The sequence below is a fragment of the Grampus griseus genome, assembly GCF_964374135.1.
Source record: "Grampus griseus genome assembly, chromosome: 11".
In the NCBI taxonomy this organism is placed as follows: domain Eukaryota; kingdom Metazoa; phylum Chordata; class Mammalia; order Artiodactyla; family Delphinidae; genus Grampus; species Grampus griseus.
The window spans coordinates 39,321,522-39,347,614 of record NC_139005.1 but is presented as its reverse complement, the minus strand read 5'-3'; the positions used below and the strand labels follow the sequence as shown (position 1 = coordinate 39,347,614).

General features: G+C 46.7%; 1 protein-coding gene across 1 annotated transcript; it reads left to right on the top strand.

Moving 5' to 3' along the window:
• Positions 1-4,580: 4,580 nt before the first annotated feature.
• On the top strand, positions 4,581-25,726 carry ARF3 (ARF GTPase 3). The gene is made up of 5 exons (XM_082665045.1): positions 4,581-4,793; positions 20,764-21,003; positions 21,820-21,930; positions 22,167-22,291; positions 22,863-25,726. The coding sequence occupies exons 2-5, from the start codon at positions 20,856-20,858 to the stop codon at positions 23,022-23,024; spliced, it is 546 nt and encodes a 181-aa protein (XP_082521171.1). The 5' UTR covers positions 4,581-4,793; positions 20,764-20,855; the 3' UTR covers positions 23,025-25,726.
• The last annotated feature ends 367 nt before the right edge of the window (positions 25,727-26,093 follow it).

Below are 26,093 nucleotides of genomic sequence, written 5' to 3'. Positions count from 1 at the left end.
CAATAAATAATTTATTAAAAAAAGAAAAGAAACAATTATTTTCAATTCAGAAAAGGAATCTGCATCACAAATTTAGAACTTTACAAATAACTGAATATTTATGGAGTTGCAAGATGCTGACTCTATCAGGTCATCTCCTTGGCTAGGGGATGTAGAAATAGTCCTTTTCGCTCCTCTAGGCAATAGCTCTATCTGCTACCCAAATTACCCTCAAAATCAGGTGAAATGACGGTAGCATCAGGGTAGCAAGAACCGCAAGGGGTGTTGGTTTAGGGCAGTAGTTTATGGCAAAACTTTATGTCCTGAATTTCTGCTTGTGCACTGAGAATTCTTGATTTGGAAATTTGATGGAGGTAGGCTTTAGGCACTGACTGAGCCTAACGTATATATGGGATAGTTGGGGAGAGAGGGATGCAGCTAGAATACACACAGGATATGAGAGAGAATAATGATAAGGAATATCCAGAATGGGAATTTCTCACACTCAGGAAGAGGGAGGAGAAGGTCCAATGAAATCACAGCAGGAGTATTTCAGTTTTCCCCCTATTTCCTTCCTCTGTGCTCTCTTTGGCTCCCTTTCTCTTTCTAGCATTCTCTCTTCTTTCGTCAGACACACTCTGTGGCAAACTTAAGCCCCAAACCACAACCTTGAGAAATTCCAAATAGATTTTGTCAGCAAGGCCAACACCCCCCTCCCCACCCCTGCTCCCGGCACACGCTCTGGGCTCAGGCCCAGGCCTGGGGTCAGTGACGGGAGGGGGAGTGTGCAACCCACAGAGCGGGTGGCTAAAATTTCAGCTTTAGTTAGCGCCAATGGCAGCCAGAGGGAGGGAGAAAGACTGATGAACTGTAAGTCAGGCCTCTTGGCCTCCTTCAGCTCTGGACAGAGCTCTTCTTCCCTTAGCTTTTCAAGTGGCTGGGGAGCTGGGGAGTGGCACTGGCTGGCTTATTGCCAGCTGAGCAGCACCCCCTCCTGTCTGTGCTCCTCTTTGCTCCATGGGAAGTGCCCAGTAATGCTGCAACAGACACTTTCCTCTCCAGACTCCAGACGGTGAAGGATAGAAGGGCTGGGAGATTCTCCAGTTCCATTCAACAGTTCTGACTCAAATATCATGGTACTTGCTGCTAACCATACTAGACTGTCACCATTTCCATCCTTCTGTCACACCTGGGCCCAACCTTGAGAGGATCTGAAGACTTTGGCAGGAACATTGACAGGTGTCACCTCCTGTCAGAGTCCCACAAGGCATGTTGGTATGGTTGAGGCACTAGCAAGGGCAGTTGCAAAGCATAATTTTGGTGATCAGTGTGTGGGCATAACCTGGTGGGGTGTGCCTAGAAAATTCTAGGAAAAGAGAAGAGTAATCATGTGGAGGTATCACAGGGCCCACTCTAGGAGTCTGTAATAACACTAGAGGAGTCTTCTGCCATTTAAAACAGAGAGCTTAGGAGGGCAAAGGCCCTTAATGGCAATAGCCCAGGATGGATACAACTCTGTTATAAACATGATCCTTGTTATCCATCTCACCCTTCACCACCTTTTCTTTTCTTTTATTGGAGTACAGTTGATTTACACTGTTGTGTTAGTTTCAAGTGTACAGCAAAGTGATTCAGTTATATGTATACATATATTCATTCTTTTTCAGATTCTTTTCTCATATAGGTTATCAGAGAATATTGAGTAGAGTTCCCTGTGCTGTACATTAAGTCCTTATTGGTTACCTATCTTACATATAGTAGTGTGGGGACTTCCCTGGTGGTGCAGTTGTTAAGAATCCGCCTGCCAAGGCGGGGGACACAGGTTCGATCCCTGGTCCAGAAAGATCCCACGTGCTGCGGAGCAGCTAAGCCCATGCGCCACAACTACTGAGCCTGCGCTCTAGAGCCTGTGAGCCACAACTACCGAGCCCGTGTGCCACAACTACTGAAGCCCGCGCGCCTAGAGCTTGTGCTCTGCAACAAGAGAAGCCACCACAATGAGAAGCACGTGCACCGCAATGAAGAGTAGCCCCCGCTCGCCACAACTAGAGACAGCCCGCTTGCAGCAACGAAGACCCAACACAGCCAAAAATAAATAAATTTATTAAAAAAAAATATAGTATTGTCTGTATGTTAATCCCAAGCTCCTCATTTAACCCTCCTTCCCCTCTCCCCCGCCCCAGACATTTCCCCTTTGGTAACCATAAGTTTGTTTTCAATCATCCTTCACCATCCTTTTTCTGTTTTTAAATAATATCTTAATTTTATTGGAGTATAGTTGATTTACAATGTTGTATTAGTTTCAGGTGTACAGCAAAGTGATTCAGTTATACATATACATATATGCATTCTTTTTTGGATTCTTTTCTCATGTAGGTTATCACTCATCCTTCACCATCTTAAATTAAGGGCCTCTTGACTTCACATTCCAGAGTTGTGTTATTCTTCAGGTTAAAATAAGAGAGAAAACAAACTGGGGGTACTTCCCTGGCGGTCCAGTGGTTAAGACTTTGTCTTCCAATGCAGGGGGTGTGGGTTCCATCCCTGGTTGGGGAGCTAGGATCCCACATGCCTCCAGCCAAAAAACCAAAACAAAAAACAATGTTGTAACAAAGCAATATTGTAACAGAGTCAATACAAGACAATATTGTAACAAAGTCAATAAAGCAATATTGTAACAAAGTCAATAAAGACTTTAAAACAAAAAAACCCCAAACTGAAATAAGAGGAAGGGACTGGTGAATTCATACACCAAGGATTGATAGGGATACAGGGTAGACAGAATGTAGCTATCTACCAGTCTAGTTCTTCTTGGAAGGAGACAAGAAACAAGGTAAAAACAAAAACAAAAACAAATTTAAAAAGCAACAATTTTGGCTCAAGCTTTAGGGAAGAGCCACGTGTTCCCTTGTACAGATGGTCCCAACTTACAATGGTTTGACTTACGATTTTTTTACTTTATGATGGTGCAAAAGTGATCTGCCTCGAGTAGAAACTATAAATTAATTTTTTTTAATAAATTAATTTTGAACTTTGATCTTTTCCCAGGCTATTTGGTATGATGTCCTGTTGTGATGCTAGGCAGTGGCAGCTAGTTGCAGCTCCCAGTCAGCCACGCCATCACAAGGGTAAACAACTGATACACTTACAACCATTCTGTGCCCATACAAGCATTCTGTTTTCCACTTTAAGTACAGTATAGTATTCAATAGATTACATAAGATATTCAACACTTTATTATAAAATAGGCTTTGTGTTAGATTATTTTGCCCAACTGTAGGCTAATGTAAGTGTTCTGAACATGTTTAAGGCAGGCTAGGCTAAGCTATTATGTTCGGTAGGTTAGGTGCAAACGCATTTTTGACTTAAGATGTTTTAACTTACGATGGGTTTATTGGGATGTAACCCATTGTAAGCTGAGGAGGATCTGTACTGCTGTAAATGAGGAGAAAGGGCACTTCAAGAACCTTTTTCCATTCTTAGCATTACTAGCGCCCTTCTTGTATCACAGCTGTGACTGTTCCAAGGCAGATTTGCATGTCTAGACCAGCTGCAGAAATGAGTGTGAGGAAAGTGGGGGTTGGCAGGAATAGAGAAACACGGGTGCAAAATCTCTCACTTTCCTTGTAATCCTAAAATTCATACTCATCTAGGTACACATCCTCAAACCATACCTCTGAATACTGGTCTTCAACCGTTTGTCTTTCAAGTTCCAACTTCCTAACTGACCCAGTGTCCAGCCGTTTCCTTCAGTCTCTTAAATTCATCACTCTCCCTCTTCCCTATGGAAAGGATCTCTTGATTCTCACCCCCAAGCAACCTAGTCTTAGTAGTGAGTAGAAACGCTGGTGCAGTGAGGGCTCTCAGGGGGGTGCACGTAGCCCTGATTAAGAAATGAAGCTGAGGACTTCCCTGGTGGTGCAATGGTTAAGAATCCGCCTGCCAATGCAGGGGACACGGGTTCAAGCCCTGGCGCGGGAAGATCCCACATGCTGCGGAACAACTAAGCCCGTGCGCCACAACTACTGAGCCTGCGCTCTAGAGCCCGCGAGCCACAACTACTGAAGCCCGCGCGCCTAGAGCCCGTGCTCCGCAACAAGAGAAGCCACCGCAATGAGAAGACTGTGCACCGCAACGACTAACAGTAGCTCCCGTTTGCTGCAACTAGAGAAAGCCCGCGCACAGCAACGAAGACCCAACGCAGCCAAAAATAAATAAATAAATGTATATATAAAAAGTTTTAAAAAAATGAAGATGAGAGCTAAGGTCCAAAGCAAGGGCTGTTCACTCATTTTCTGCTCCTTCCTGACTTTGCCCAAGGAGTCCCAGTCTCCAGTGTGCCCATTATGCGGCCCAGTCCTTAAATAACAGACATGGCTCTGAGGCTTGCGATTCTCACCTCTGTCCCCACTGTCTCACCCCCATTTCCTAGCTCCCGCCTCCGCCGCCCGCAGTTTCCAGCCCCCACATCGGCCTCCGCCAGGTCTTCCACTCAGATGCCCGCTGCCTCTGCTGCAGCAGCTGCCATGGTGATGGATCTCGCGAGAACTGCCGCTCGCCGCCGCGCAGTTCTCGCGCGATCGGGGAGGTGGGAAGTATCCTGGTCTGGGGGTGAGGGTGCGCCGTACAGCTCCTGTAGCCTTCGCGGTTTCCGGTGCTAGGTGGAGGGAAGGAAGGAGGGAGCTGGGAGCGGGGCCAGGGGAGCAGCCGCGCTGAAATCGGCGGAGGGAGCCGGAGAGAGTGGAGCGAGAGCCGAGCGGAACCTGCGGGGGCGGAGGCGGCGGCCGCAGCGGCAGAGCTGGGAGCAGGAACAGGTGAGGGGCTGGGGAGGAGGGAAGGCGGGTCCCGGTAGAGGAGAGACTCGGGGTGGGAGCTGAGAAGGTAGACCCCCACCCCCACCCCCGCTTGCTCGCTCGCCCGCCCGGCACTGCTTGGCATGGGCCGGTGTGGTCCTTCCCACCAGAGAGCTTGGAGAGGGGGCGCCGGGCCAGCCACACGCCTGCCCCCGCATTTGAAGGACACGGAGCTGGGGTGGGGGTGGAGGGCGCACATGAATTTGTCCTCCGCCTCGCACAAGGGGGCGACCTGGGTTGCAGTTAGGTTCCCCTCGCCTGCAGGAGGTGGGCTTTTGAAGGGTTGGGGTTGAGGGGGAGGAAAGCAGTCTAAGGTGAGGTGACGCGGGGGCGGTGATGGCTGTTTTGTATCTTTTTCCTATTAAAGGGCTAGGGAATGTCGCTTTTTCCTACCCCTTCTCCCTCTCCACCTTAGTAATAGACCAGAGAGAAGCCTTGCTATGGTGACACCCCCTCCCCGCATCGTGGCGCAGGGGTGTTTAGGGGGTTTAGGGATTAACCGGGAACACAGGCTAGTGGGGCACTCCAGGGGCACTATTTGGTGGAGGCTGAGCTTTCGGGTCTTGGGGACCGCAAGTCGGGAAGAGGGCAGCAGGTGGGGAGCAAGAGGAGAGGAGGCAGGAGGAGGGGGAGGGGGATCTGATCTTGCTTGGAGAAGAGAGGTGGTGCCTTCCTCCCCCAGGCGAAGCGGGGGCGGTCTCACAGGAGGAGGGAGCATCTTGTCACTGGCTCAGAGTTTCTGTCTTCCAATCCGCTTTCTTTCTTTAGGAAGTACCAGGATTCCCGGAACAGAAAATGGAGCCATTGCTTATACCAATGTCTGCGGGAAGGGGGCGGGGGTGTGTGGAATTCCCTGTTGAAAACGGGCCACTTGATTAGCAAAGTGGTAGCTCCTCTTTTGGGGAATTGCCTTCTTTCTGGGTTGTATTACTGCTGGTCTCTCTCTGGCCAGGCCAGGAGGAGTGTGGTATGTGGTCAGGAGTGAGAAGAAATAGTGAGGTCATCGGGTGAGGGAGAAATGTAACTTAAAACCTGTCTCTGCCGCGGTTGGATTGGGTCACCCCTGGTCTATGGCATGAAAGTTTTATTTGGTAGGAGATCTGCTGCAAGGAGTCTGATTGCTTGGGTCAGTGCAACAGGGCAGAATCTAGTCTCTGCATACTTCCTTCCGTGTCCCTAATCAGGTGTTGACAGTCTTTGCTGCCATTTTGTCTTGAGCTTGTTGTTGGGGGGTCTCCACTTGCTATGACTGGAATGGGTCAGTGAATTGGTCATTGTACCTTAGACCCGAGTTTGAATAACACGTCTAGAAAAGCTCATTCTAAGAAAGAAGCTGACTCACCTTTTCACAGAATGGATCATTGACCGTGGAATTCAGCTGGGAAGGGTCCTCCTGTATCCCATATACACATGCCTCCTGCCTCCCAGCATAGTTATTACCTTGCGTAGTCAAAATTTTTTTTTTTTTTTTTGTGGTTTTTACATTTTTTTTCCCTGTAATTCATTTCTAATCGCATAGCGTTGTGGTCAGAAAAGATGTTTGATATGATTTCAATTTTCTTAAATTTACTGAGGCTTACTTTGTGACCCAAGATGTGATCTATCCTGGAGAATGTTCTGTGTGCACTTGAGAAGAAAGTGTGATCTGCTGTTTTTGGATGGAATGTCCTATAAATATCACTTAAATTTATCTGGTCTTTTGTGTCAGTTAAAGCTTCTGTTTCCTTATTTATTTTCATTTTGGATGATCTGTCCATTGGTTTAAGTGAGGTGTTAAAGTCCCCCACCATTATTGTGTTACTGTCGATTTCCTCTTTCACAGCTGTTAGCATCTGCCTTATGTATTGAGGTGCTCCTATGTTGGGTGCATATGTATTTATAATTGTTATATCTTCTTCTTGGATTGATCCCTTGATCATTATGTAGTGGCCTTCCTTGTCTCTTGTAACATTCTTTATTTTAAAGTCTATTTTATCTGATATGAGTATTGCTACTCCAGCTTTCTTTTGATTTCCATTTGCATGGAATATCTTTTTCCAACCGCTCACTTTCAGTCTGTATGTGTCCCTAGGTCTGAAGTGGGTCTCTTGTAGACAGCATATAGATGGGTCTTGTTTTTGTATCCATTCAGCAGGCCTGTGTCTTTTGCTTGGAGCATTTAATCCATTCACGTTCAAGTTAATTATCGATATGTATGTTCCTATTACCATTTTCTTAATTGTTTTGGGTTTGTTTTTGTAGGTCCTTTTCTTCTCTTGTGTTTCCCACTTAGAGAAGTTCCTTTAGCATTTGTTGAAGAGTTGGTTTGGTGGTGCTGAATTCTCTTCGCTTTTGCTTGTCGGTAAAGCTTTTGATTTCTCCATCGAACCTGAATGAGATCCTTGCCAGGTAGAGTAATCTTGGTTGTAGGTTCTTCCCTTTCATCACTTTAAATATATCATGCTACTCCCTCCTGGCTTGTAGAGTTTCTGCTGAGAAATCAGCTGTTAACCTTATGGGAGTTCTCTTGTATGTTGTCATTTTTCCCTTGCTGCTTTCAATAATTTTTCTTTGCCTTTAATTTTTGCCAATTTGATTACTCTGTGTCTCGGTGTGTTTCTCCTTGGGGTTTATCCTGTATGGGACTTGCTGCGTTTCCTGGACTTGGGTGGCTATTTCCTTTCCCATGTTAGGGAAGTTTTGAATATAATCTCTTCAAATATTTTCTTGGGGCCTTTCTCTCTCTCTTCTCCTTCTGGGACCCCTATAATGCAAATGTTGTTGCATTTAATGTTGTCCCAGAAGTCTCTTAGGCTGTCTTCATTTTTTTTCATTCCTTTTTCTTTATTCTGTTCTGCAGCAGTGAATTCCACAATTCTGTCTTCCAGGTCACTTATCTGTTCTTCTGTCTCAGTTATTCTGCTATTGATTCCTTCCAGTGTAGTTTTCATTTCAGTTATTGTATTGTTCATCTCTGTTTGTTTGTTCTTTAATTCTTCTAGGTCTTTGTTAAACATTTCTTGCATCTTCTCCATCTTTGCCTCCATTCTTTTTCCGAGGTCCTGGATCATTTTCACTATCATTATTATGAATTCTTTTTCTGGAAGGTTGCCTATCTCCACTTCATTGAGTTGTTTTTCTGGGGTTTTATCTTGTTCCTTCATCTGGTACATAGCCCTCTGCCTTTTCATTTTGTCTATCTTTCTGTGAATGTGGTTTTTGTTCCACAGGCTGCAGGATTGTAGTTCTTCTTGCTTCTGCTGTCTGCCCTCTCAGTGAAAATTTTTATGTGTATGTCTTGCTTTTCCAAAGAAAAGAAGCTTTTTGAGTTCAGGAATTGGATCCCATCTTGTATCTCCCACACTCTCTGGGCACACAGTAGGCACTCATGATGAATACAGGATGTGAATGAACAGAACTCAGGTTTTCTGACCACAGTTTAAGGAAAGAGGAGGAGAGGGCTTGGCTGTCAAGGAGAGTGCCTGAAGATAGCTGAGTGAGAGTGTAAAGGTCCTTAGCCTTTGTAATTAAGAAGTCTTGGTCTCTCCACCTTCCTAAGAGGCAAAAAACAGTCGTGGATAATGAAAATAAGACCCCAAAAGAAAAATATTAGAACACAGAGTCATTATTTATCAGAAATCCCAGATCTCCTGCTTCCCCATTGTGGGCAAAGGGGTCTCTCCATTAGACCTAAGTCCTTCAGAGTGTTGTCTGCAGATTGGGATCCTGGTAATTACGGAGAAGGGAGCCAGTGTATGTATGTGGTGCCTGGCATAGAATTGGTGCCCGTGAATGGTAGCTGCTATTATTAAACTGAATGCAAGTGTAAAGGAGAGCAGACAGCAGGCTAAAAGAGTGGAAGTGAAGTCTTAAGTGCACAAAGGGTCATAAAGTGTGTTTACCTCTGCTAGTCTCTTCCACTGGAGTCATAATAGAGAAAATGGACTCAGAGGACAGTGGGTGGGATTTGTTGGTCAGAAGGAGGAAGTTCTTTAAAACCAGGTTTGTTAAAGTTGAATCAATAACTGAGGGAAATTGTGGAATCTGCTTACAGATGGAATCTGCTTTCTGTGGAATACCTTTAGAAGTGGATGTCAAGAGGCTTGAGACTCAAAACATGTCACTGTATTTGGCTCTCCTCACCATTTTTTTTTTTAAATTGAGGTATGGTTGATTTACAGTATTGTTTTAGTTTCAGGTGTACGCATAGTTCCCGTTACCTTTTTTTTTTTTTTTTTTTTTTTTGTGGTACGCGGGCCTCTCACTGTTATGGCCTCTCCCATTGCGGAGAACAGGCTCCAGATGCTCAGGCTCAGTGGCCATGGCTCACGGGCCCAGCCGCTCCGCGGCATGTGGGATCTTCCCGGACCGGGGCACGAACCCGTGTCCCCTGCATCGGCAGCCGGACTCTCAACCACTGCACCACCAGGGAAGCCCCCCTTCACCATTTTTGTTGCAGGTGAATTTGGAGGCAAAATGGTATGGTAATTAAGAGTGTGGACCTTGGAATCAGACAAAATTGAGTTCAAATCCTGCCTCTGCTAATTACTAGTTGTGTGATTTTGGTGAAATTATTTGTCCTCTTTTAGCTTCATTTTCCTCATCTGTAAAGAGTATGATAATGATAGTACCTATGCATACTGTTGGCATGAGAATTAAATGAGATAATACATGTAAAGCACTTAGTATTAAACAAAGTACACATAGTAAGCCTCAAGTAAATGTTAGCTGCTATTAATAATCACCATCATCATAGAAATAATAACATGAGCACTCAGGGCTGCCTTAAAGAGGAGGTTTACAAAAGAACAACTTGCCGCCTGAAGCGCCTGTGTAGAGGGATGATTGTTACCATGACTTCTTGTGCTGGTCGTAGGCTTAGAAGCAATGAAATCTTTTTTTCAGCATCAGCCTCACAGAGGCAGCTCCTGTTGCCTGAGTGGGAGGTGAAGCTGGAGCAAGGCAGGGGCCCTGAACTATCAACTTGGATGTAGGGTGAGGATATGGGGGCTCAAAAATAGTGTTCAGTGTGACTCTGAGGTAATGGTTGACTCTTCCATAAAAGAGCACCCTGATTGTCCTAGGTTGGGCATTTAGTTTCCTGGCTCCCATCATTTTAGATTTCAGATAGTATTTTAGCATCCTCCATTTCCTGGGCCACTCTTTTCACTTAGTCATATCTCCTTTAAATGTCTGCCTTTGTTTCAGAATGTACTGTATTAGGATCCAGAGTTGCGATATCTGTAATTCTGTGTACTGTACCTTTTCCAAAATCTATTGCAAATATAGGTAGAATGCTAATAAAGCTTTTTGATAATGAAAGGACATGGGGAGCCTTTGGAGAAAGTTCTACAAATGTTTGAAGGCTTTGTATTGTAGTCTAGGAAAGAACTGACTGAGGTAGGGAGTCTATGAAGGTGTTAGAGATTTGTCATGGACTTCTGCAAAGGATCTGCTGCACCATATGGACCAGAAGGGAAATGGCTCAAGATTTCAGGGATCCACCATTAGCACCATATTCCTGAAGAAAGGTGAAATGCCTGGGTGTAGCAGATCTTAGTTCCCTGACAACCAGGGATTGAACCCAGGCCCTCGGCAGTGAAAGCGCAGAGTCCAAACCACTGGACCTCCAGGGAATTCCCATAACCTGTCCTTTATGAGCTTAAACACAAGAGTGTCAAGCATAAATGTTTAAATTTCAACATGATTTAGGATGCAGAATAACATTTGCTCTCTATTGGAGTGGTTTTGTCCCCTATCCTCCACTTTTTTTAAAAAAAGCAATTGAACTTTACCTTATATAAAATCTTATTTGAAGTCTGATACGTAAAATGCATAACAGTGCTGCTGCTGTGGTAGTGGTGGAGAGTGGCGAACATAATTAGAGCCTCTCATATAGTTCTCCCTTTTCCCCAGGCAGGCTCTGAATCCCATCCCGGGAACCCTAGGGCTCTGAGAACGTGGAAGCCACTTCTCCAGTTTGTCAGATACAGGAAAAGGATTGGAGATCACCTAAAGAGTACTGTCTTCCTCAACCTCGCAGACGTTTGCCATCATCAGTAGAACCGTGTTCAGCAACAAGCATATCAGTCACTAGCTACAGATCAGTCATGGAGCTGGGTGCTGGGAACATGAGTAAGGCATGGTCCCTGCTGGCAAGGGACTGAGAGTCGAGTGAAATACTTCCCAAACTTTTTCCCACCATGGCATACAGAGAAAATGGTAATAGTGAAATAGGCATAGCTGCTTGCAACCTGAGATGACTGGCCCATGGGCTCTAGCCACCCTAAGCCCTGCCTAGCTGTCCAGTATTGACAGGACCAGTATCTCCAGCTGACCTGTATTGCATTAAAGGCACATTATTTGGGAAGTTCCAGCTCTGGGAAGCAAAACCCACAAAGGTGAATAAGAGTAGAAGTGTGTTTGAGGTGCTAGGGGATCACAGATGGCTCTTATCGCTCAAGGCAGGTGATTCCCTGTCTTCTGTATCCTTAGGCTGCTCTATGATGGGTGGCTTTGTCCAAATCATTGCCTCCTGTTTTCATCTGTGCACTGGCAATTCCATCTTTTTTTAAAAAATGTTTTAATTTAATTTAATTTATTTTTTTATACAGCAGGTTCTTATTAGTCATCCATTTTATACCCATCAGTGTATACATGTCAATCCCAATCTCCCAATTCATCACACCACCACCACCCCTGCCCCCGCTGCCGCTTTCCCCCCTTGGTGTCCATACATTTGTTCTCTACATCTGTGTCTCAGTTTCTGCCCTGCACACCGATTCATCTGTACCATTTTTCTAGGTTCCACATATATGCGTTAATATACGATATTTGTTTTTCTCTTTCTGACTTACTTCACTCTGTATGACAGTCTCTAGATCCATCCACGTCTCAACAAATGACCCAATTTCAGTCCTTTTTATGGCTGAGTAATATTCCATTGTATATATGTACCACATCTTCTTTATCCATTCGTCTGTCGATGGGCATCTAGGTTGCTTCCATGACCTGGCTATTGTAAATAGTGCTGCAGTGAACATTGGGGTGCATGTGTCTTTTTGAATTATGGTTTTCCCTGGGTATATGCCCAGTAGTGGGATTGCTGGGTCGTATGGTAATTCCAGTTTTAGTTTTTTAAGGAACCTCCATACTGTTCTCCATAGTGGCTGTATCAATTTACATTCCCACCAACAGTGCAAGAGGGTTCCTTTTTCTCCACACCCTCTCCAGCATTTGTTGTTTGTAGATTTTCTGATGATGCCCATTCTAACTGGTGTGAGGTGATACCTCATTGTAGTTTTGATTTGCATTTGTCCAATAATTAGTGATGTTGAGCAGCGTTTCACGTGCTTCTTGGCCATCTGTATGTCTTCTTTGGAGAAATGTCTATTTAGGTCTTCTGCCCATTTTTGGATTGGGTTATTTGTTGTTTTAATATTGAGCTGCATGAGCTGTTTATATATTTGGGAGATTAATCCTTTGTCCGTTGATTCATTTGCAAATATTTTCTCCCATTCTGAGGGTTGTCTTTTCATCTTGTTTATGGTTTCCTTTGCTGTGCAGAAGCTTTGAAGTTTCATTAGGTCCCACTTGTTTATTTTTGTTTTTATTTCCATTACTCTAGGAGGTGGATCAAAAAAGATCTTGCTGTGGTTTATGTCAAAGAATGTTCTTCCTATGTTTTTCTCTAAGAGTTTTATAGTGTCTGGTCTTACATTTAGGTCTCTAATCCATTTTGAGTTTATTTTTGTGTATGGTGTTAGGGAGTGTTCTAATTTCATTCTTTTACATGTAGCTGTCCAGTTTTCCCAGCACCACTTATTGAAGAGACTGTGTTTTCTCCATTGTATATCCTTGCCTCCTTTGTCATAGATTAGCTGACCATAGGTGCGTGGGTTTATCTCTGGGCTTTCTATCTTGTTCTATTGATCTATATTTCTGTTTTTGTGCCAGTACCATATTGTCTTGATTACTGTAGCTTTGTAGCATAGTCTGAAGTCAGGGAGTCTGATTCCTCCAGCTCCGTTTTTTTCCCTCAAGACTGCTTTGGCTATTCGGGGTCTTTTGTGTCTCCATACACATTTTAAGATTGGCAGTTCCATCTTGACCTGCATAGTGGGACCAGATTGGGGCAAAGATTTACTAGGGCTTTAGGCTGATTACTCATGGAATTTAAGTGATTTTATAATTAGGAAAGTACAGTGTTCTGGATATCCAAGGTTATCGATGTGGGCATTGGAGCAGCCATCAAATATCAGGAGATGGTGCAGTTGTAAACTGGTCAGGTTCTAAGAATAGGGCAAGCTGAAAGCTTTGGTGAGAGGGTAGTGCCACAGAATGTTCCAAGGAAACAAATGAGTCTAGTTTTTATCCGGCCACTGTTTTATCTAGCGAAGTCATGTATTCTGAAACAGACTTAATGCTCTGCTCTGACTCATTTGCTGAGGGTTGTCCGTAGGAAAAGCCATACCCTTTCTCGGTGTTTGGGTCTTTATCAGGGCAATTTAGAATCCTTCTTCACTTGGTGTTGTGGCCTCCTTCAGGTCATCCTGTACTGGAGTCTTCCTCTCAGACTAGAAGGGAAACTGGCGTAGGATTCTGGCTTGAGCCTAAATGCTGCTAGTTGAGTTAAATGGAGGCTAATTTTAGTTAGATATGTTCTAATTTATAACAAGGTCATCACTGATTGCCTAGTAGTTAAGTTCAGTAGGTATTTTTCAGGCCTTATCTTAATTTGACCTTTCTACAGCCTTTGACCCTCCTTTTTTTTTAAATGTTCTTTCCTCATTGGTGTCTCTGATGTCTCACTCTCTTGATTTCCTTTCTACCCTTTTGGTTGCTTCCTACTCTCTTTCCTGGCCTTCTTTTTTGCCCACTGCTTTAAATGTTGATGTGCCCTAGGTTTCTGACTTTGGCCTTTTCTCCTGTCTCACTGTACACACTCTTCCTAGATATATCAATTAAGATGTATCAGTTGCAAAAGATAGAAAACACACCTGTGGCTCAAACAATCAAAGGATTTATTAAACATGTAGCAACAAGTCTAGGTGACATAAGCCAGACACAAAAGGACAAATATTGTTTGATTCCACATTTATGAGATACCTAGAATAGTCAAATTCAGAAACAGAAAGTAGAGTGGTTGTTTCCAGGGGCTGGAGAGGGGGGTTATTGTCTAATAGGTACAGAGTTTCAGTTTGGGAAGATGAAAAAGTTCTGGAGATGCATGGTGGTGATGGTTGTGCAATAGTGTGAGTGTACTTAATGCCACTGAACTGTACACTTAAAAATGGTTAAAATGGTAAATTTTATGTTATGTATATTCTACCACACACAGAAGTAGTCCAGGGGTAGAACACTTATTTTTTTTTTTAACCTTTTATTTTATATCGGAGTATAGCCGATTAACAATGTTAATCGTTGCAGGTTAATCGTTAATTTCAGTGTTAATCCTTGCTGTGTTTCAGGTGCACAGCAAAGTGACTCAGCCATGCATATACATGTATCCATTCTCCAAACTCCCCTCCCTTCCAGGCTGCCACATAACTTTTTATTTATTTTTTTAATCCAGCAACTTGACAGTGTTATTAAGGACCCAAGTTTTCTCAGTTTTTCTGCTCTGATATCCTAGTGTTCTTATGTCTGTCCCTTCATGTACCCAAGATACTCCAGCATCTCACCCTTCTACATTAACATCCAAAGGCTGGACGAGAGAGCATTGACATATGTTCTTTTTTAAGATTGAGGAAAACTTTCCCAGATACTCCCAGCAGACTTTCCTTACATCTTTATTGCCCTAGGTAGTGCCTAAACATTCGTGACTCGGTCATTGGCAAGAGAAATGGAATGCCCACATCCCTTCAGCTGATCAGTTTTCATACCCTAGGGCTGGCGAGGGGTAGTTCATACCCACTCCCTGCCAACATCTGAACAAAGTAGGGGTTCTGTTAGAAGAAAGAAGGGGAAGGTGGCTGTTGGTAGGCAGCCCGTAACTGCTGCCATACTGGATCATCTTGGTTCCTCTTGGGGCTTCAGTTACTATCTATGCAGATGATTCCATATACCCAGACCAGACTTTTCTCCTGAGCTTCATACCGTAGCACCTCAAAATTCGCGTTAATCTAAAAACAAACATCTTCGCTCTCAGATCTGTTCCTCTTATGTTTTCTGCCTAAAGAATTGCCACTGAATCACACAGGCCAGAAACCTGGGAATCATCTTTGACTCTTCTCTTCCTTCCTACATTTAATTAGTCATTAAATCCTGTGGATTTTACTATTTTGTTGTTTCAAATCTGTTCTGTCCTCTCTATTGCCACCTCTGTTTCAGAACTTTTCTTATCTGTATTACTGTACCTCCCAAGTGGTCTCTATGCTTCCAGTCTTTCCCCCTTTTAACTTATTCCCTAAACTGCTGTCAGAATGGTCTTTTATTTATTTATTTATTTATTTATGGCTGAGTTGGGTCTTAGTAGCTGCGTGCGGGCTTTCTCTAGTTGCGGCGAGCTGGGGCTACTCTTCGTTGCAGTGTGCCGGCTTCTCATTACAGTGGCTTCTCTTGTTGCGGAGCACGGGCTCTAGCCGTGCGGGCTTCAGTAATTTTGGCTCGCGGGCTCAGTAGTTGTGGCTCGCAGGCTCTATAACTCAGGCTCAGTAGTGTGGCGCACGGGCTTAGTTGCTCCGTGGCATGTGGGATCTTCCCGGACCAGGGCTCGTGTCCCCTGCATTGGCAGGCAGATTCTTAACCACTGCGCCACCAGGGAAGCCCCAGAATGATCTTTATTTATTTTTTATTTTAAAATTTTGGCTGCGTTGGGTCTTCGTTGCTGTGCGCAGGCTTTCTCTGGTTGTGGCAAGTGGGGGCTACTCTTCATTGTGGTGCGTGGGCTTCTCGTTGCAGTGGCTTCTCTTGTTGCGGAGCACGGGCTCTAGGTGCGCGGGCTTCAGTAGTTGTGGCTCGCGGGCTCTAGAGCGCAGGCTCAGTAGTCATGGCGCACGGGCTTAGTTGCTCCGCGGCATGTGGGATATTCCCAGGCCAGGGCTTGAACCCGTGCCCGCCTCATTGGCAGGCGGATTCTTAACCACTGCGCCACCAGGGAAGCCCAGGATGGTCTCTAAAGCACGTATCTGATCATGTTACCCAGTATGACCTTTAAGGCCCTTCATGATTTAGCTCCTGCTTCTCTCTCCAGCCTCATCCTTCCTTTTACTCACCATGCTGCATCCACATAAATGACCTCCTAGTCGCACCTGTATTTGGCTAATAAATGCCCTCTCTAACTCAGGTCTTTGTGCCTGTGCACACTCTGTTCCCTCTCCCACCTTCCCTATTCCATAGTGTCTGATTATTTCCTATTCTTCCTTTAAGAGTCAGCTCAGGTGTGACCTGAGAATCATGTCTGGGAATTGTCCTTTATCCTCCAGTCTTGAGTAACTGCTCCAGCTTTCTGTCCCCGTAAAACTATGTGCTTATCCCACTCTTATCTTCCCACAGTAATCCTCTGTTTCCTAGTCTTTCTCTCCCATTGACTGAGTTTCATGAAGGCAGAAACTGTCTTCCTCTGTATCCCTGGTTCATTATACTCAATAAATGTTTAATGAATGGATGGAAGCTGGCATCAGAAGCTGTTTCTTGGCTTTGGGAAATCTTTGAGCCTAATAGAATTCATTGAGATACTAATCTGGGAGTTCTTGTGTGCTGATTACAGTGCTCTTGAGGCAAAAATTTGGAAAGTTTACAGAGGTCACAAGCCAGCTGCACTAAGGAAACTAAATACAGGCAGACCCTGCTTTGGTTTTCTTAAATTTTTTGGTCTGCTCCATTGGCTGTGCTAAAAATAGCATCTAATAGAGATTCTATTCGTGATTATCTCAATTGGAAGGTTGTTTGGGAATAAAGCTGCACCTGCAGTTTAGTGCACCCTGCCTGGGCAGCACAGGATTTGGGAAGCTCTGGTCGTCCTTTCCCTGGGCCCATGCAGCCTGAAGAGGAGGTGCTGGATCAGGAGTCCCCTCGGGGTGTCTCAGGACACATTCCTGCATCAGGAGTGGGCAGTGTGTGTGGCAGACTGAGCTGTGACTCTCAGAATCCCCTGGAGGGTGGAGCAGGCATGCCTCAAGTCCAGATAACTGAACAGTGACAGCAATAGCCTGCCCCTCCTGGAGGGTGGGAGAGAGGGATTGGGGGCAGTAAGTGATTGTCGGTGAGGACATCCTCAGGTGAGGCTTAAATCAGCCAGTGTGCTTGGTTGAACTCCTGCAGTGTCGCGCATAGGGAGGAGATAACAAAGTTTGTAACTGTAGAATAGAATGTTGAGACATACTCTTCGTTCATAGAGATATTACTATATTCCATTTTTCATCTCGAGCCACTCACCTTTAGTTTTAACTGCTTCCTGTTTCTGCCAGCCCATAGAACCCTGGTATTTTGCCCTCTTGACACAGGAGTGCCATCTGTGGCAAAAGAGAATGACTATAGGCAGTACAGTACGTAGGGGTACAATCCAGGTTTTGTTTGTTTGCCATCTGCTTCCCAGAGCTTTCTCTAGGAATGCATTGTGGTGAAAGTGAGAATTGGCTAGATAGCCATAGATTTGTATTCATGGCACAAAGCTGAAAGTGGCCGCCATCCTGATGGTAGGGGCAGTATGCTATCTGGAAACAGGCACAGGGGAAGCCAAGACAAGAAAGCCAGCACCCCCTTTGGAATGTTCATCTGAGTCAAGCTCCTGATTATATTAAAGAAGAGTTGTAATGTCCATTAATTTCAAGGCTTTGGGCTGTCATGGGGGCCACATGGTAACTACTTGAATATTTTGTTAGTTATCTATCAGCCCCACTGAGTATTAAATGACAAGAGAAAATTTTACCAATTTTAGTCTTCTGATCCTTTCATGGCTTTCCCAAACCAGTCTTGCGGTCAGTATATGTGGAAAATGGCCAAGAATTGACAGGAAAGCTAAGCAACCATCTGTGCATTACCCGGAGATAACCGCTGGGACAGAAGAAATGATAGAAGGACCTCCTCAGATGAGGCTAAAATTAGCCAGTGTGCTTGACTGAACTCCTACGGGGGGCTTGGCACTGGGAGCAAGGAAAGATCCCAAATAAATAAAAGGCATAGTCCTTGCCCGTGGTGAGTACACAGTTAACTTGGGGAGACGGTAAACATACAGACTTATAAAAGAAGAAAAAACTCCATAACGTAGTGCCACTTGAGTGGTTCAGATAATTCAGGGTGCTTTATGTAGCATGCCAGAAAATAGAAATAAGTGTAACACTGGGATCAGATTTTGAACCAAGACTTTAGCATGAGAGCTTCGCAAAGGAGCAAACCAAAGGACAGTGTATGCATGTTCTGCGGCAAGGGATATCTTTCAGCCACTGCTCGACTCACAGTTGGTAATCATTCAGCCAGCAACAGTTCCAGTCATGAAGGAAAGCAAGGTAAATGTATGGTATAAATTCAGTTCAGAATCTGGGCCAAAGCCTGTTACTTAAGCTTTAAAGCAGAGTATCATCTGGAGCTGAAGGAAATGACACCTGAACTGGAGACAAGATAAAAACTAGGAAGACTTGGGGAAGGTCTAAATTTCTGGAAGTGATGGCAGCAGAACCAGAAGTCTGTCTACCACAGATTACCAAGGTTGGCGGGATCTGATCTTATTAGCTGGGCAGGTGTCCCCTCCTGCCTCAGGAATCCTCGGGAATCTGTCTGCCTGGGTGGTTGAGGCAGGATGAGCAGGGAGGATGGCTAGTGGGCGACTTGACTGAAGTTGAGGCCAAAGTTGAGCCAGGCCCTCCCCCCGGATGTGAGCGCTCTGGGTCAGGGGCAGGGCTCATCTGCAGAACCCACCCGGAGCACCACGCCTGGCTCATTAGTGGATGTCTGGGGAGGTCTTTGAAGATGAAACACTCCATAAGCACTCATTGTTTCTGTTTTTTGGACAAACTAGTACTTTGGTCTCCAGGAGCTGTTGATCTGGCTCCTTTGTACTGGTCTGGAATTCGCTGCAAACTGAGGAGAGTAGGAAACAAACAAAAAAACCTGAAATCGTTTTTGAAAAAACAACTAAACTCCCACCAAACCCCGCCATGCTTTAGCTTGTAAATAGGGTTCCTCCCCATCCACCTTTCACATTCTTGGGTTTGGGTGCACTCTGTCTTAACCTGTTCTTTCGCCTACTGGGTTTGGGGTGTGCGTGTGTTTATCTCTGCTTCCTAGACTCTGTAGAGAATGCCAGCTGCTGGCATATGGCGATTGCCGAATAAGCTGCCCGCTGATGCATGTCTCCCGCGGGCCCAGAGAACTGGCTGGCACGGGTGACTCTGAACCCTCGTTTCATTGTTGTTTCAAAGATTCATTTCTGTGGCTGTCCTGAGCCATAGAGAAGGGAGGGAAGAAGAGAGGGAATGAATGACTCTGATTCTGTCTGTCGGGGGCGGTGGATGGGGTGCGCAGAGAGGCATTTTGTATTTTTGTAGTGTTCCAACTGCTCCCTTCATCTTTCCCGATTATGTAGCAGGCAGAAATGTCTAACCTGAGTGAACTGCTAGTCAGGTCAGTAGAGACCTGGGAGTTAGTTCAGTTATTCAGCTACTGTGTGCCAGGTACTAGTCAAGGTAGGGAACACAGCAGGGAACAAAATAGATAAGGAGCTGACATTACAGTAGGAGGAGAAAAACAGTACAGCAGGAAACAAATACGTAACGTGTCAGATGGTGATAAATGCTATGAAGAAAAATAAAGTGGGATAAATGGTGTAGAGTGGTGTGTGTGTGTTATAGGTGGTTATGGAAGGCCTCTTTGATAAAGTGACGGTCGAACAGATGCCCGAAGGATGTGAGGGAGTGCTCCCTGAAGGTTGTCTGGGAGAGGAGTGTTCCAGGCAGAGTGAACAGCAAGGACAGAAGCTTTGAGGCAGGAAGGTATTGGGGAACTGAAGTGGAGTATACACAGGGGAGAGTAGGAGATCTGATGAGAGAAACGGGAATGCAGATTGTGCCGGACTTTATAGGCCGTGGTATGGCTTTGGGTTTTACTGAAAAGGAGCTATGAAGCCCAGAGAGGGTTTTGAATAGAGGATCAACATGACCTGGTTTTGGCTTTAAAATCAGTCTGGCTGCTCTGTGGAGAATAGACCGAAGGGGCTTAGAGCAGAGGCAGAGGATGAGCTGACTGCCTCATTGCAGGTGGCCATGTGGAGCAGCTGTCCTGGGACGGGCCACGGCAAGCCTAGGACCTATGTGGCTGAGGAATGAGGGGCAGCCTCTCGCTACCCCATCTCCCAGCTCTCAGTGCACTGTTGTATGAACAGGGCATGATGTTAGCAGCTGGCATTTCACAGAGTGGAAAAGATCAGCCTCTCTTAGGAGTGCTGCTTTCTTATTTCTTCCTCATTAATTTTGGTGTGTAGAAGGAAGGTGTAGAGATATAGGAAGGGAAGAAGCAGAGTGTCTTGATTAGAGCTGAGAGCATAAACCTTGGGAACCTGGCAAGCCTGAACCTCGTTAGGAGTCACAAAGAGCCACTCCTCATTCCACTCCCTCCTCTCCCACCCTTCCCAGAAGTCTCAGGGTAAGGTTGGGGGAGGCAGAGGCATTAATGGTCTCCCAATGCCTTGGGGTATAGAGTAGAATTTCAGGACTGAAGGGACTTTAGAAATCATCTAGTTCAACCCCCTCCATTTACAGGTGCAGATAAGGACAGGTGAAATAACTCATCCAAAGTCACATGGGTAGATTACTGGCAGAAACAGGGGTCCTGGATGTTCACTGCTTTATCTCTGCTCCCAAAGGCTCAGGATGTGTCTGAGTGGGCCTTGATCTTCTTAGTACCCTCAGGCTCTCAGTTTGTCATGAAAGAACTCCAGCCATGACTTTAGCCAGTGCCATTAATGTGAAATCCTGACAAGCAGATGGTGGTAATAAGTTTGCATTTCTTTGCCTAGGATCAAGTCCTCCATACCAGGGACCAAGCCAAAACAAGACTGCCACTGCCCTCACTGCGCCCCGCTGTCCTCAGAAAGCGGCTGCTGTGATCATGGGTAATATCTTTGGAAACCTTCTCAAGAGCCTGATTGGGAAGAAGGAGATGCGCATCCTGATGGTGGGCCTGGATGCCGCAGGAAAGACCACCATCCTGTACAAGCTAAAACTGGGCGAGATCGTCACCACGATTCCCACCATTGGTAAGGGCACAGCTTGGATGTAGGCTTTCATGCCAGCCGCTGAGCCAGACAGGGGCCCCGTTCCTAGATCCCCCATCTGGCCACCAGGCAAGTCCTTGCAGTTTGTGGGGTTCAGGGAAGAATGGTTATTTAGCTTACTAGCAGGTGCTGGGGCTGCTGTTTGCCTGTCTACCCTCACCCTCTCTAATGCGGGAACTTCAGCCTGGCACCTGACAGTGGCCCTCAGGCACTGAGCTGGTTTGTTCTCTGTTGTTTGAAAAGCAGGTGAAGGGCTTTGATGTTCCTGCCAGAGGCCTGGAATTGCTTCAGTTTAGATCCTTGGTGGCCCTGATCCCGGCTAAGTCCTGTCTGCAGGAGAGAGAACATTTGCCTTGTAAAGGCGGCTCCAGATCAGCAGCAGCAGCTGGTTCTGTATTTGGGGCTCCAGGACTATAGCTCACTTCTTGTTCTTCACTCTGCCTCACAGGCCTTACTTCTTAGCTGAGGCAGACTCTCGTGGCCAAGGTACAGGAGTGGGGCTGAGTCATTTCTTTTGCAGGAGGGAGAGTCAAAAACTGAGAGAATGAACGGGGAAGGTTGTCTCACCGAGGTGACTGTGAACTTCCTGACTGGCCCTCTTCGTCCTCTTGCACTTCTCGTAGGCTTTCTTTTTGGCCTTTCCACGACTAAGTCAAGGAACATCAGGTCTGAGGAAGCCCTAGCTTTCTTTCCCTTGCTAGGACATGGCCACGGCTGGGGGAAACAAACAGCCCACTGGGGCATCGTTTGCAGGCCTGGTGTTTCAGGCCAAGTGACCATTGTCTGTTTTTGCCAAAGGGTTCAACGTGGAGACAGTGGAGTACAAGAACATCAGCTTCACAGTCTGGGATGTGGGTGGCCAGGACAAGATTCGGCCTCTCTGGAGACACTACTTCCAGAACACCCAAGGTAGGGCATGTGAATTGCCCATGGACTGGCATGGGTTGGTTGGGTGTGAGCAGAGAGTATGGCTATTGTTCTTGGTTATCGGTAACCAACTTTTGCCCTGCTGCGGTTCCTAGGGGTGAGAGACAAGGAGAAAAGGGAGCAGATATTTGGAGGGTATAAGGAGGGTGTTATCTTTTGGTGGTGGGGGAGGGGAGTTGATCTGTCGTCTCTGTGCAGCCCATGTTCTGCCTCCCTAGGGTTGATATTTGTGGTCGACAGCAATGATCGGGAGCGAGTAAATGAGGCCCGGGAGGAGCTGATGAGGATGCTGGCAGAGGATGAGCTCCGGGATGCTGTGCTCCTTGTCTTTGCAAACAAGCAGGTGTGACATCTCCCTACCCCTGGGTTTGAGAGAGGGCAGCCTGGCCGTGGAAATCATGGGGTCTTGGGGCCCACTGTGTGGGAAGCCCCATGACTATGCTCTCAATTTTGAAAGTGTGGGAAATATGATTAGTTGGCTTCTTTATGCTCTTCTTCTTGTCCCCACCCCATTCCATCCCAGCTTTAATTAGCAACATTTCTGTCCAGAGGGACTGGTGTGGTAGATCCTTCACCTCCTGTCCCTCTTTTTTCTTACCTATTGTCTACTTTGGTGGAACTGCCCTCACTCTTATGGTCAGACAGACCTGATTGTACGTCCAGTCTGAATCACATCTCCACTTCCCTGCCAACCCATATTTGGTTTCCACCTGCTCAGTGGAATGATCTTTAGTGCCTTGGATCCGGAGTTCTAGGATGATTAAATCCAAAGTAGTTCTTTAGGATCTTGCTCTGGGTTCCTACACTGAAGGAGGAGGAGAGGGTGCTAGTCTACAAGTCTGTGGTAGATGGTCGCTCTAGAAGCCTTCGAAAGATCCTGAAGCTCCTTTTCGTGTGTCTCCCTTGTGCTCCAGGATTTGCCTAATGCTATGAACGCTGCTGAGATCACAGACAAGTTGGGCTTGCATTCCCTGCGTCACCGCAACTGGTACATTCAGGCCACCTGTGCCACCAGCGGGGACGGGCTGTACGAAGGCCTGGACTGGCTGGCCAATCAGCTCAAAAACAAGAAGTGAGAGCCAGACACCAGCCCTGTCCGACCGCCCCACCCGCCCCTGCTGTCTCCCTGCCCCAGCCCTGCCCTTCCTTCCTGTTGCCAGTGTGGCCAGGGCCCTGGGTATCATGTCCGTATGCCCAACAGGAGTCCTGCCTCCCCTTCCCTCCCCTCCCCCCTCCATGACCAGTCCCCAGTTGCTGTCGTAATGATGAATCATTCCAATTTACCGGATTTAAAACAAAAACAAGGTTGTTATGGTTTCATGGGGTGCCCCCCTCCCCAAGCTCTGGGGTTGGGAGGTGGGATGGGGTTTTCTCTCCAGCTGGTTTCGTTTGGCTCCGGTTGGTGTGCTCTTGGCATCTGAGTCCCTCCTCTCTCCCCATAGGCCCCTCTCCTGCTCCCCGTCTTCCTTTCCTTTGCCGCTCTCCCCCTGTTCTACATGGAAACTGCACGGGCCTCTCTGTGTGCGTGCATGTGTGCGCGTGTATATACCTGTATAGAGAGATATATAATGGGGGCCAAGGAGCGGGTGGAGGGTGGAGTGCAGCTCAGGGCTTGGAGCCAGGACATTGCCCACTCTCACCTATCATCTTCCCCTCCCATGTTGTTGAGATAAAGGGAAGGAGGGGGAGGGAAGGCTGCCCCAGTCCTGCACTGGTTCCTCTCCTCTGCAGGTAGGTGTTTTCCTGGATGATAGGACAGATGATGGACTTTCTGCCACCATCTTCCTTTATCCCTCTCCACCCCACTTAGGGCAGGGGGGTGGCATTTATCTCTAGATGACGGTTCCCAAGGAGATGCCATTCTGCCCTGCCTTTTAGTGGGAAGGAGAGAGGAACCCACTCACTCTTACCAGCTCAGAGTGTTCAGCTGATCCTCCCCCTCATCCTTAAATCTGTTCCTCAGGAGCTTTAGGTGGGAGGTGGGGATAGGTAGCAAGACCATGGGGTGTATTTGGGACCCAGGGCACTGGGGAGAGGGGCTCAGGTTTTCCATCTTCATCCTCTTTTGTTATTAGGAGAAGGTGATACACAGATCAGTCCTATTCCTGCCTTCCTATCCCCCCATCTTCTGATCTTGGGGCTGGGTGGTTCATCTGTCCTTTGTCAGAAGCTTCCTCACCCTGGTAGTTGTGCTGGTCTGACCAGACCTGGCTGGCTGGTTTAATGAGGAGCAGGGAGTGGGGGTGACATAGCAGACCTCAGTATCAATCCCCCTGTTCTCCAGTTCTCTCTAGTCCAGGATGTGCTGAAGGGTGAAAACTTTGTTTCCAGACCCTCAGACCATCCTGCTGTCCTCCCTCTCCATCCCAACAGCTTTTTCCTGCCCTCTTCACCCACCTCCCATAAATGGGTCTGGGCGTTGGAATGGAGGGAATAGGACTCTGAAGTGGTTGTTGGTGCTGGTGGGATGCGGCGGTCTTCAGAGTCCTCCCTTCATCATTATGTAGTTGTTCAGAAGCTGCTGCTACTATGTCTCTGTCTACAGGAGGCGCTTGTCCTTGAGATCCTGGCCTGGGTCCTGACTTCTGAGGTTTCTGTGAAGCCGTGGCTTTTCTGTGGGCTCCTGTGTGTGCTGGCTGCGCCCTGAGCTCCAAGACAGCCGCCCGTAACCTTTCTGCTAACGTCAGGGCCTCCACAGCGTGGCTGGGGGACCCCTTCCCAGAAGGGCTGTCCCAAGCCCCACCCCATGGGACTAGGCTTCCTGTCACCTTTGTCTACAGCAGGAGGATCAATACCCCCCACCCCACCCCAGACTGAACTGTGAAAGAGAGGTTCCAGGGGTGTCTCCCTCAGTGCCAGCTCCTTAGTGATGTGTTACTTACGCGAGGTGCAGCGGGTGTATGCAGGTCTCTTGCTCTCTAGGCCTTGTATGTGTGTATGCGTGTGTGTGTGTGTGTGTGTGTGTGTTTGGTGGGGGGAGGGGGGTGCTGGAGCTTCTGTCTCATTTTAACATGCGCTCATTCCCCTGACCCCACAGATGCTTCCCTCCACACTTTTTCTTTGCCTCTGTCTCTATTTTGTCCGATTTTTTTTGCTCCTGCCCCTGTTGCCTCTCCCTCCCTGAACCCTTTCCTTTGCCTTCTCAACTTAGTCACTGCTGTTGCCTATTTGTCTCCCCTTTCCTTGGTTCTTTCCTACTTAGGATTCTTCACTCTGTACCTTTGTGGTTGGTGAGGACTTTGCCTCTTCTCCTTCCTCACGCCCTCTCTGACCCTGCCTAGGTAGATGCCAGTCCTAAATGGGTTCTTCTCATTTTAGACCCACCTCCACCTTGGTTTGGGGGGCTTCAGGGACTAGTGGGGCTGAGGGTGTTAGGAAGCAGCCTTAGAGGTTATGTAAGTGCTGCTTGGGGATCTGTCCAGCAGGGGGCAGTAAGTGATCTTGGTAGTATCCCAGGCTGCTAGGCTGGCCCTTTCTACATTCCCATTCACCTAAAAGCTCTTTTGGGATTGGGTGTTTCATTCCATTTCTGCCCACTCCCTCCCCCACTCTCCTCCGGTAGGTTTAATTTTTTGCTTTCCTTTGTTCCAGCCTTTCTTCTCCCTGGGGATTTCCCCTAAATTTCCCCCCTAAAAGTTTGTGGTGTTACAGTGGTAACTGCAGTTCTGAACTGGTTTTTCTCTTCTTTTTTCCTCCTCTGGAATGTAGACTGTATATGTTTAATGACTCACCTTCTCTCTCCTTGCTCAAAATGTGGGATACGCGATGACTGTGACCCTGGTTGGAAATTAAACTTGTTTTATGCAGCTCTGGAGCAGACCTTCATCCTTGATGTGCAGCAGCCCTGGGACAGTGTTGAATGGTGAGGGTACTTCTGCTTCTGGTCCCGCTCTCCAGACTGCTCTTTCCCTCAGCAGCGGGGTAAAGCGTACCCCTGACTGGGGAGAGTGAGGTTATAGAGGAGCTTAGGTTCATCTCCACACTGCTTACTATTTCCCGTCATACCCCAAAAGGGAGCTTAAATGAATTGGGCCCCAGAGTGTGAGGGCTTCGTGACTTTGCCTTTCTAATTGTAAAGGGTTTAACCCTGAACTTAGCCATATTTATCACCTTTTAGTGGACATTAGGGACTTCACTAGCTAGAG